General features: G+C 34.2%; 1 protein-coding gene across 9 annotated transcripts in view; it reads right to left on the bottom strand.

Moving 5' to 3' along the window:
* RBMS3 (RNA binding motif single stranded interacting protein 3) overlaps positions 1 to 12,849 on the bottom strand; it is a gene marked incomplete at its 3' end in the record, with an annotated part of 684,132 nt that overhangs the window by 61,079 nt on the left and 610,204 nt on the right. For all 9 annotated transcript variants that reach the window (XM_079113995.1, XM_079114001.1, XM_079113998.1 and 6 more), the window contains one exon: positions 3,504 to 3,614. In XM_079113995.1, coding sequence (XP_078970121.1) covers positions 3,504 to 3,614 — 111 coding nt within the window. The remainder of the gene's footprint in view (positions 1 to 3,503; positions 3,615 to 12,849) is intronic.

Here is a 12,849-nt window from a genome sequence, read left to right on the forward strand (position 1 = left end):
TGAATATAAGTAAGTTTCACATCAAAATTCAAATATTCAGTTTATCTTGAAAAATTGGAAGGTAAGACTACTCTGGATCTGTACTTCCGTATAGCAATAGCTGCCTGGAGTTCAGCAATGGCTGTGGTCCCTAGAAAAGGTGTATAAATTCCGGGCTGCCAAATGTACCACCTCTCCCTGTTGTTTGCCCAACACTAAGGAAGAGATATTATTCTTATTGCATAAAAAATATCTAAAATAAAATCTGAATATCATGTATATCAATATGATGTGACAATATTTATGAAACTGGAAAATATAGAGAAAGTTTGAAAATATATTTCCAAGGTATATGCTTGAACTCAGTCAACTTCATTCATTAGTGTGACTTTGCCAGGCTTCATAGAAATTTGAGTTTTCACCCTGAAAACCTATGTTAGCAGCTAAAGGGGTGAGAACTTTAAAAGAAATCAGTTACATGACTTGAAATGGAGCAGATAAGCTAGTTATACTGTGGATTAAATAGAGTGCTCCAATCCTTCTGGAGACCTGGACTAGACTCCACTACTAATAATTCACTAGAGGAAGAGGAATAAGGGCAGCTCATTTTATAAGCACATGCTGTGTACCAACACTGCACTAGGTACACTATAATTTAGCACTCACAACATCTTCGGGATATAAATATTATTATCCCCACTTGTAAAAGATGAAGCAAAAGTTCAAAGAGGATAGATAAGTAACCTGCTCCTTAAACATGCACAGCTTAATGAAGGGGTAGAGCCAGGCTTAGAACTCAAGTTTGATTCCAAAGCTCATTGGACTTTCCATGATTCCAGGCTGCTTTCCCATCAGTGGACAATGTTAGAAAGAAGGAATTAGGTGGGAAACTGCAATTTAAAAAGTCAACCTCTACTACATAATAGCCACTCCAAATGCCAATGAAAAGTTCAGATAAAATGAATATATGATAGCATATCAAAGTATTATAGTTAGAGTTTAAGAAAAACTATAAAAGCATTTTGAACACTAAACACACTCAATGGTATTTTGTTGAATGAATCAACAAAGTAATACAGCCTTTTTCTGCTTCTCTAAAACCTCATTAAATTTTAAACTTTTGCATTATATCATGTTATACAAAGGCTTATAATGTTTCTAAGCATTATTTAGTTGCAAATGAAAAGGAAGAAATGAATGGAAAAACATAAAAAGCTAGAGGAAATCTGGTGCTAAAGTGAAGCACACGCTCACAACTTCTACTCTCTAAGTAAGGGAGCAGTGTATATCATTATTGAATTACTATTATTATTGGCTGTTACCAGCTGGTTAAAACTTGTGGTCACATATAAATGCATGCTTGTTGAAAATGTTCAAATACACAATCATATGTTTCTTGTTGAATCAATGATTATTATAATTCTGAGCCTGTTCTATATCTTTTAGCTTATTTTTTAATTTGCAAAAGGATTCCAGTCATATATTCACTTAACCTAGCTCTTATATTTTCACTAGTTCAAAAATGTGAATGTTAGCAAATACTGGTTTTGTTTTAGGTTCCAACAGATAAAATTTATAAAGGGTTTCTATGCGTTACATTGTAGTTTCTTTTTTGCTTTACCAAATTCTAGTTTATCATCCAATACACTAAAATTGCATTTCTTTGCTCATAAGGAATTTATAATCATTGAAGGAAAGGTAAGGTGATATGGAGGGAGATCTATAATGGTAACATGATAAACTTTAGGCCTCCCAACACTTCATCTGGGCTGGGGATGTAATTCAGTGGTAGAGCACTTGCCTAGTATGCACATGGCCCTGGGTTCAATCCCCAGCACCAAGATAGACAGATAGATAGATAGATAGATAGATAGATAGATAGATAGATAGATAGATCAATAAAATATTATACTTGGGATCTGCTTTATTAGTAATATACAAAGTGACTACAAATGAATCTTTATATATTACTGAAAGCAATAAGAATACCATCTTTAAACTTCATCTCTTTGATGAAAATTATCTGTACCTAGTTTACACCTAAAATTATAATTGTTATATTATAGTCTGAGGAATGACTTCCAAAACTCTATATCTGAAACCTAAGAAAATTTGATCCAGCCCAAGCATTCAGATGGGTAAGTTATCAATTGCTTTTTGTTGTTCAACAACTGAGGCCTTAGAGGCTCTTTGTTCATGTTAATAAAACTAAATGCCTTTATTGAAACAATGTGATTCTTTCCATTAAGGTGTATGGATTTTCTTATTTAGGACATATTGGTAAGGCCTCAGTGGTCATGTCAGAAACTTTCTTATATTCCATAAAGCCTATGAGTCAACAATCTCTATATGATAGTGAGCCACTGTTATAAGGTAACATCCCCCAAACACAGCTAGTGTATACAGTTTACACAGATATTTGCAAATGATCCCAGCATCTCACCACCCAAAAGTGGTGACTAAGATACATACAGGTTTAAGGATATAATATTTTGGAGTTGAAGGGCCCCATATATCAAGTTCAAAACATGAAGTATATAAAGAAGGAAATTGTGACCAGAAGATATTATTTTCCCAAGGACAGAAAGAAAAGAAGATCTTAATAAAGATTTAGATCTAGGATTCTTGACTCCTGGTCCAGTATTCTTTCTATAATATTTAAGCTGCTTCAGTTGGAATAAAATCTGTTTTTCTTTCTAAATCTTTAAAACTGATATTATCCATGGTAACATTAATGAAAAAACTTTTGCTGCTGATATCACATGTTTTTACCCTTCTTTATAATGGTAAAAATTTCAGTTATTTTAGGTTATATTTGCCTTTTTGAATTATCTCTAAAATAAAAAAGTGAAGTTTTGCCCATGATTCCAAATGCTTTGTTGATATAAAATTGAAATTGCAATAGATATTTTTCAGTACACTTCTGTTCCTCAAGGGAAAAAAAAAATGACTAGTCAAAAATATCCAACCTATAAGAAAACATCAAGCACATTAGATTCCCTTCCTTTCTTTTCAATATCATTGATGTCATCCTTTCCAAAAGATTAAAAGAACTCAATCATGCCAAGTTCTCAATAGCTTTTCATTAATTTAAACATTGATGGTAAATAAAAAATCTTTTGCATGAGCATAGTTGACTAGCCCCTTACTTGTGTAGAACCTGTTAATGATATATTGGCTGAACTGGTAAGAAGCTGGGTAAAGAAAACCAGGCTCAAGTTCATAATCACAGGTTCTAGATTTGCAAATGAGTACAAGAGGATTCCTTTCCAAAACAGACCTTATACCTTGCACATTGTGTTCTAACTGAAATTTAAATGCAATACAGTTGGACCCATAGCCTTGTCAATGTGACTATATGTGCCCTGGAATTGAATACATATGCAGAATGTGGCTTATTCACACTGGAATCTGAAAGGTGTATTAGATGAATGTTCAGAACCAGTTTCACTCATAATGCTAATGAACGCAGAGTATTGTATCTTCCTGAAATCCAAGAAAACAAAACAAAAACTTTAACTCACCGTTCCTGTTGTGCCCAATGAAAGGTGGTTCATCTGCTGTGTCAGGGGACCCATCATGTTGGTTGGCTGCATTGACATAGGATGGTCCATTGTTGGTGTAATCACAGCACCCTACAAGCACATAAATGCTCATCTGAAAACATTCCACAGGGAAATTTTTTTTTAAAATAAGTACAGTAACTGTTTTTCTGTTAATATCACATGTTTTTACTTTTTACTGAAAAGACTGAATTTAGCTTCATATGACTTTTATGTTCTTTCTTGTCATTTGTGCCTGCTAAATAGGTGCCATCAGCAACTTCCTTTTTTCTGATGTGATTTATATGTGATATATCTAAAAATACATCATTTATATTTCCAACATTTGATGTAAAATGTATTTTAAAAAGTCATATATAGCCTTCCTTTCATTGCTCTACATGTAAATTTCTCTGGCTAAAACATATGAAGATTAATGGAAATTCACTAATATTTTTGATATTCCATGAGCTTTTGGGCTTATTCCACTTGTCCATGATTTATATAAATAATTTTTACCTCCACCCCCTGGTACTGGGGATTGAACCTAGGGGTGCTCTAACACTGACATATATACACAGCCCATTTTAGCTTTTATTTTAAGACTAGGTCTCTCAAGTTGCCCAGGCTGGCTTCAAACTTGCAATTCCCCTGCCTGAGCCTCCCCTATAGCTGGGGTTCTAGGCCTACATACTGCACCTGGCTAGATAGGTAATTTTTGATGGTCTCTGTACAATCTAACACTGGGAGAATAATGCAAGCTCAGATGGTTTTTTTTTTTTTTTTTTTGGACTGGATGTCTTTAAAGGATATATTAAAATCTAACATCAGTGACCTAAAAATTAAAGTTTCTGTTTTTCATGTATTTTTCTCCTGATCTTTTGACCTACTTTCTATCTGTGCTTCTTACACAATTCAGAAGAATACAGAGCTCCATTAAAGCTGGTTGAATTTTTATGTTCAACCATGAATTATAATTTTAACAAAGGAAATTGTCAAGTTTTTTTTTATAAGATGTTTTGAAAGGTGTTCTACTAGAATTCATGTTTTAATTCTTTGTAACTGTTGGAAATACAAAAAAAAAAAAGTGCACACTTAAAAAAAAATTTCCATGCATGCACCAGGTATTACAAGGTTAGGGAAGAATGGAGTCAGGACCTGGTATCCTTCCACTCCTCTTTCCCTATCCTACTAAGGACAATATTTTTTAAAAGCAAAATCTAAAAACCAGGGTTGGATGGAATCTGTCAGATGATATAATGATAATACATCATTTCAAAGATTATAATAAAGTCAGAAGTTCATGATACGACAACCCATTTAAATATTCAGTTGTAATAAAATAATTTGTACCTGAAAAAATTATTTTCCCCTAAACATTATTTTCTTCACTGTTACTTTTTTCCTCTGTGTATGTAAATATTTTGAAGAAATAGAACTAGGACACATGCATGTAGATAACAAGATCTCAGCACCCAAACTAATTACCCATGAGCAAATATTTCCTAAAATATTTTGGCTCAGGATGATCAATTACTTATGGTATTATTCAAATCCAACTTTCTCACAGCATCTTTTAAAAGATAGGCCACTACTCAACCTTCTCTATGGGCTCCTTCTCATTCTTTGTGAGGGAGAATACAAATTGAATCAAATATTTGGAAATACTTGATCTATAGAACCATATTTGTTCACAAAGACATTTGGATTTTCATGCTGAAATCAATCAGAAAATAAATGCTATTTCATAGGCCTGTGGTTTGCAATTAAACATGGTTATACATTTGTGTTTTTTTGAATTTCTTGATGCTTTATTGAATTATCATTCATCAGGATACTTCTTAAATGAGAAATATAATAATTAAGGTGAACTTTCACTTAATTTTAATTTAGACAGATCACTTTTTCTTCCTGCTTTCTGAAATTCTGTACCAATGTTACCAATTTTTCCTTTTTTTAAAAAAAAATACTTACTGGCCTTCATTTCAGGTATTTGTTGTGCCAGACCAGAAGTAAACACTTTAAGAAGAACTAGGGTTCTTCTTAAATCACCTAGGGATAAATTATAGAATAACCTCAGAGTTAAGATGGAAGTCCTGGAGAACTGTTAACCAAAAAGCGGCACTTTTACAACATACCAATCCTGAGCAGGCACCAGACTTCAATTCTTTTTCTGAATTTGAGACTTACACTTTCTTAGATATCTGCCCCTAGGCATTTCAACAGAGCTGAACTGCCACAACTACAGAAGTCCCTCATTCAAGGATCATTTATGTAAATCATAGATAAAGACCAAATTGTGTTTGTGAGGACACTTTCTTCTCAGGGCTCTGGAGATTGCCCTTTCCCCATGGCATTCCCTAAGGGCATGTGATGTAGACTTTCCTTTTTTGTTTGGGAGGTTGTATGCAAAAGAGGTAGGCCAGAATGTGAGGGATCAATCAAAATTTATGCCTGATAAGAATAGAAGGATTGAATGCCTGCACTTGGAATTAATTTAGGAAGGACTGACTGACTGGTCTCTTAGAAAGCAGTGAATAGGGACTCATTTGATTACAAATGCCAGTGTGCTGCTTCTGTGTATAAACCAAGAACCAGAGAATCAAAAGGAAAAGTGGGAAGGGATTTATCATAATTTAAAATTGTAAATAGCAGCATGAGGCACAGAATGGAAAATTATGTAAGGGAAAAATTCCTTTCTTAAATAGATCAGTTATTGTAAATAAATGAACAATAACATAAAAATTTGTAGGTGAGCTTAGAGAAGAATGTACATTCTTGTTCATATTCAATATGAATATTCAGTGGATAAAGAATTTTCATACATTACTAAGAATATCAATTCTTTAATCTCAAGGGAACAGAAGAAATTTACAATTAGTGAATTAGCTGGAAATAATGGAGGGGAATCCCTTAGTGAAATGAATTTCTTTTGATGATACTTTGTCAGGGACCATTTAGAGTTTTAAGTGTTGATTATCTACAACAAAGATAGGTCCTTATCAATACTTTGTTTATCAAAGATAAGCAAATCTCTTATGTATCACATAGTCTAAAACAAACAAAAAACAAGAAAAGAGAAAAGGAAGATGTAAAAGAAAGAAAAACTTTATGGTTGCTAAGGTAAAAACCAGTGCCCTCGACCATAATTGTACCTCATTAAATACACTGTCAAGTCTATTTCCACTCAACGCATTTAAGCCATAGACTGAAGAGTGTTTTGTGACAGATGTTGCCAACACATTAAGGGTAATTTCGTTTACTTGAAATGTATAGAATGTGCTGTCTGACAGAGTTCACTTGGCAAATGGCAAAGCAAGAGGAAACAGATTTTTCATTTTAGCGTCTCCGGATGTCTGGGTTTGCTCAATGTTTAAGCTGCAAAGAAAAATATTGTAGCATGCTGTAATTCCACTAAAAAGCACAGTGACCAGGCAGATGATGGGAACGTCTGGTCCATTTTAGTCACCGCTTGTGAAAAACAAAGCTGCTCCCACTCAACAGACAAAGGCTAGATCCAGTCACCCTCGTTCTCAAATAAACAATTCAACAGTAATTTGGGTAAAGTTTCCAAAGATCTTCCTGTATGAATTAATATACCTGACCTAAGGGTGGAAAAGCATGTGTGCTGTTAACCTTCTGCCAATATTTGAAAGCAATCTGAAGTCTTTGCAAGTTCATCCATTTCCCAACTGAAATATAAGACCATGCAAATCAAAGAAAACATTGGACAGCTTCTCTCCCTTCAAGAGCACACATGGCTGGTTTTTAACTCTGTAGTAACGCCAGGATGTGGACCAATTAGTACTCTTGTGCCAATCGGCATGCCAGACTAGAGATACTCCAACTATGGCTAGAGGGTTCATAGCAGCAACAGACCAAGTATTAGACTTTCTGCGTTTTAGGCCCTGATGTGTTTTAACAAACTCTGCAGGTAATTCTGGTACACATTAAAATTTGAAAACTATACTCTCCCTATGAATAGCAATTGTCTAACCAATATTATGATTCTAGAGGTAAATACTTGCCTCTATTTTATTTATACTGTTTATCCATTCTTTGTTTTAATTCAGTCTTAGTAGAGGGCACAGGCCTGTATCTAATAATCACATTATACCTCATTTCATTCAAAAAGGTTAAGTCTGCACTTCCGTTGAGCTACATAATTCAGGTCTAAGCTGGACTTGACATGCTTCCATTTAACCAGTTTGGTTGTATTATAATGCATTTGAGAGTTCTTCCTATTTGGAATCCTAGTAAGTCTTGTATTTAAATCATACAAGTGTAAAAGCAAAAAGTATGAAGGTTAGTTAGATAATAAAAGAAGATAAGTTATTGGAGGGTATGAATGAAAAAAAAGAAAAAAGAAATATCATTTCCCTTTCTTCTCTTATCAAATGATTAATGTCAAAATACTTATGGTCCATATTATACTATTTCTAATAACAATTTATGCAAAACTTTATTGGAGTTTTTAATAGTAATTCAACCTAAACTTTGACAAATGTGGTTTAAGCATCTTATTCTTCTTTCTTGTGTGTCACATTTTTGCCCCTTTGTTAATTTCTAGAATAAATATCTAATTAAGTTTGTGTAGAATAAATATCTAATTAAATCTGTCTACAACAAGCTATTTGACATGCATAAAACAAAGTGCAGAGAATAATATAAGGTTATAAATAAACTAGTAAGTGTAACTTATTTTCAAATAGCAACAGTAATTTCATAATGTGCATGGCATAAAGGTATTTAATTTAACTTGAAGAATAGTTATACAAACATAGTGTCCTACAAAATTACTGTGAAACATCCCTTGCTTTACAGTGTATGCAGAGATGCTTAATCTCTTTCATGGGTCGATGGCAGCCTGGGTGTTTTTAGGGTGTGGGCAGAGGACAGGATTGAAGAAGGGTTGGTTTGGGAGAGAAAAAAAGGAACAAGAAATTTCCCTCATCCTTAGCATCCTTACAGATAATCCCTAATCTTTAAATATGTTGTAGGAGCAATCTCACTTTTAAAAATCATGCTTGAAATCAAGTAAGCTGTGGCCAACATGTTAGCTCTCATCTTTGGAAGCATTCTGTAATGATCTCCAACATGGTAATCTGGCAGCCATACTGGCCCTCAGAATCCAACCCTTTCCTCTCATTATTCTCTGATTGCTTTTTTCAGTAGTATGCCTTCCAAGATGGAAAAAAAAAATTATGTTCCACACTTCTGTAATCTCTACAAATAGAAATGGCATACCATAAATACTTAAAACAGTCTTTGTAATTAATATAATTTTATATATTGATAGCACTAATTATTCTATTAAATTAACAATGGTTAACATTTACCAGCATTTCTGATTTAAATTGTCCAATTTAAAATGGTTGACATTGTGTCTGTTTTATTTCCTCCTCTTTAATGTCTATGGTGCTGTTTATAGTATGGGGTACATAATATACACTTCTTAAATATTTATTGGAAGAATAATGAGAGAATGAAACTCAAAATCATAAGTTACATAGTTTTTTTGAAAAACTTCCATAGTGTTCCCCACAATGGCTCCACTAGTTTATATTCCTATCAACAGGGTAGTGGAGATCCCTTTTCTCCACATTCTTATCAGTATTTGCTATTATTGTTACCATTCTGACAGATGTGAGATGGTGTCCTATGAGTCTCCTCAAAAAAACTAAAAATAGATCTATCAAATGATCCAGCTATCCCAGTTTATGTTATATATCCAAAGGAAACAAAATCAGCCTTCCAAAGAGACGCCTTCACATCCATGTTTATTGCAGGTCTAGTCACATTAGGTAAGGTATGGAATTAACCTAGGTGTCCCTTGAAGGGATAAGTGGATAAATAAAATGATAAAATGTTACACACACACACACACACACACACACACACACACACACACACACACACATAAGGGAACATCGTTCAGCCACAAAAAAGAATGAATTCCCGTTATTTGTAGCAACATGGATGAAACTACAAGATATTACATTATAAGATATAAGTCAGATTCAGAAAGAAAAATACTATGTGTTCTTTCTCAGATGTGAAAGCTAAAAATACTTGATCGGAACAAAGAATATTTCAAAACTCTGAAAAAACTTGATTTCACAAGGGGCAGTTCAGTTTTAAAACCATGGTTCAGTTCACATATTTCTGATTTTTTTCTTATCTTTGACCACTATATCCTTAAAAAAAAGATCTGAAATCCACTTAATGTAAAAACTTCTACCAATGCCATATCTGTGCAAATTATTACAATAAAAAGGGGTTTTGTATGTATATTTTGAAGTGTTTCTCAACCAGTGTTGATTTTGCCATTTCCAGAGATATTTCTGCTGCTCATAATTGGGATGAGGTATTAATCACACCTAGTGGGTAGGTGCCATTGATATACATCCTACAACAAACAGAACAATTCCCCACAATAAAATGCTGGTGAGGATATCGGGAATAAAGTACACTCATACACTGTTGGTGGGACTGACAGTTGGTATAGCCACTTGGGATAGTAATATGCAGATTCCTTAAAACACTAGAAGTGGAACCACCATATGACCCAGTTATGCCACTCCTTGACATTTTTCCAAAAGAACTCAAATCAGCATACAATAGTAATAAGGCACATCAATGTTTATAGTGATGCAATTCAAACAATGCAGTCAAATTATGGAACCAGCTCAGGTACCCATCAACAGACAAATGTGACACACACAAGAAATGGAGTTTTACTTAAGTTATTAAAAAAAGAATGAAATTATGGTATTTTCTGGTAAATGGATGGAAATGGAGGATATCATGCTAAGTGAAATAAGCCAAACTCAAAAAGTTGAAGTCATACATGGAGGAGGAGGAGGAGGAGGAGGAGGAGGAGGAGGAGGAGGAGGACAAAGAAGAAGAAGAAGAAGGAGGAGGAGGAGGAGAAGGAGAGGGAGAAGGAGAGGGAGAAGGAGAAGAAGAAGGAGGAGGAGGAAGGGGAGGAGGAGGAGGGGGGGGGGGGAGGAGGGACAAGTGGGGGAGAGGGTATCCCATGGAAACTTAAGGGAGATTGAGCATTGGTGTAGCAGAAATGGATTGACAAAGGGATACAGGAAAAGGGAGCAACTGCAGAATATTGACTATATTATGCTATGTGTATGTGTGTATGTGCATGTATATAAGAATATATATATATCAGTGAATATATATATAATGTGTATATATATATATATATATATATATATATCAGTGAATTCTGGCTTTCTGTATACCTATAAAGCACCAATTTAAAAAAATAACAAATAAATGGAAGGAAGTCGAGGAGAGAAGAGGAAAGGGTACAGGAGAAAGAAAGGGAGGGAAAGGGGAAGTAGTGAGGACTGAAATGGAGCAAATTATATTTCATGCATGCACTCATGTCAAAATGAACCCTAACATTTGCACTAATAAAAACATTTTTAAAAAGAGAATTATCCAGCCAAAAACATCATTAGTACTGAGGTTCAGAAATACTTGCAGATACAAACACATACATTCATTAACTCTATTTATAGAAATTTAGAAATAATTTGAAACTGTAGTAATTAGAATATGGAACAAAGTATTTATCTATGGTCTCTTCATTACAAGTAACAGCAAACCATAAATACTGTGCTGAGATGAAGATACAAACCAGTTTCTTACAGGTCTGCTATTTAAATCAAATGCCCAAATTCTAGAGAGCAAGGAAGTAAGATTATTATGGTTTTCAATGGCTATATGGTCATTTTGAGTTCAAAGATATTTTGGTACTTATTTTGGCAATGTGACTCACTGGACTGAGTTTCTCTTTCCTTAGCTAGGACAGGATTAGATTTAACTGGTATAATATTTGGATTACTAGATAAAGTATAGCTATGAACCAGGAGAATGACTTTTAAAAGTAAGGCATTGTCCATTGCTAACTGGTAAATGACAAAGAGTCCTGTGTGTGGGTCCCCTAACAAAAGAGTATCTATTGGTTACAACAACAGAATTTTTTTTTCTACTTCTTCATTTTAAACATTTGTTCTAATTAGTTATATGTGACAGTAGAATGCATTTTGACACAAATGGAACATAACTTCTCACTCTGGCTGTACATGGTGCTGAGTCACATCAGTAGTGTAATCATACATTTATATAGGGTAATGGTGTCTGTCTCATTCTACTGTTGTCCTTCCCATCCTCACTTTCCCACCCTTCCCTCCCTCCCCTCTGCACAATCCAAAGTTCCTTCATCTTCCCTACCCCCAACAACCCTCTATGGATCAGCATCCACTTATCAGAGAAAACAGTCAGCCTTTTTTTTTTTGCGGGGGGGGGTGGGGTGGGGGGGATTGGCTTATTTCACTTAGCATGATATTCTCTAGTTCCATCCATTTTACCTGCAAATGCCATTATGTCATTCTTCTTTAAGGATGAGTACTATTCCATTGTGTATAAATACCACAGTTTCCTTACCCATTCATCTGTTGAAGGGCATCTAGGTTGGTTCCATAGTTTAGCCATTGTGAATTGAGCTGCTAAAAACATTGATGAGACTGTGTCACTGTAGTATGAAGATTTTAAGTCCTTCAGGTATAAACCAAGGAGTCCGATAGCTGGGTCAAATGGTGGTTCCATTCTAGGTTTTCTGAGGAATCTCCACACTGCTTTCCATAGTGGTTGCACCAATTTGCAGTCCCACCAGCAATGTATGAGTGTACCTTTTTCCCCACATCCTCGCCAACACATCCTATTGCTTATATCCTTGATAACTGTCATTCTGATTGGGGTGAGATGAAATCTTATAGTAGGTTTGATTTGTGTTTGCATTTCTCTAATTGCTAGAGATGATGAACTTTTTTCATATGTTTGTTGATTGACTGTATTTCTTCTGTGAAGTGTCTGTTCAGTTCCTTAGCCCTTAATCAAATATTATTCAGGTTGCTTTCATAATCAGTTAGCATTAATTATCTTTTAATGTAATATTAAAATACACCAAAGCCAAATTAGTTTTATCCATGGAGACCCCCTTAAAAGAACCCAAATTATATACCATGCCTATTCAAGTATGAATAATGATTTCAACTATTGGTTAAGTAACTACTAATATAATAGTGTTGTTTTGAATGTGAATATGAAGTAAATATATCACACTGAAATATTTCTTACCAAATCAGGTACATAGATAATTAGGACTCTCCCTAATCCTTTACACTTTTACACCTAATATGAACAAAATGTGTTTAGTAGTAGTTATTAGTGTTTTGAATAAACTTCTTTAAAACATCTAGTTATGAAGTAGATTTTAAGTATATTATATTATAGAGGAAGAGCT

This window comes from Sciurus vulgaris (assembly GCF_902686455.1).
Source record: "Sciurus vulgaris genome assembly, chromosome: 16".
NCBI lineage: Eukaryota > Metazoa > Chordata > Mammalia > Rodentia > Sciuridae > Sciurus > Sciurus vulgaris.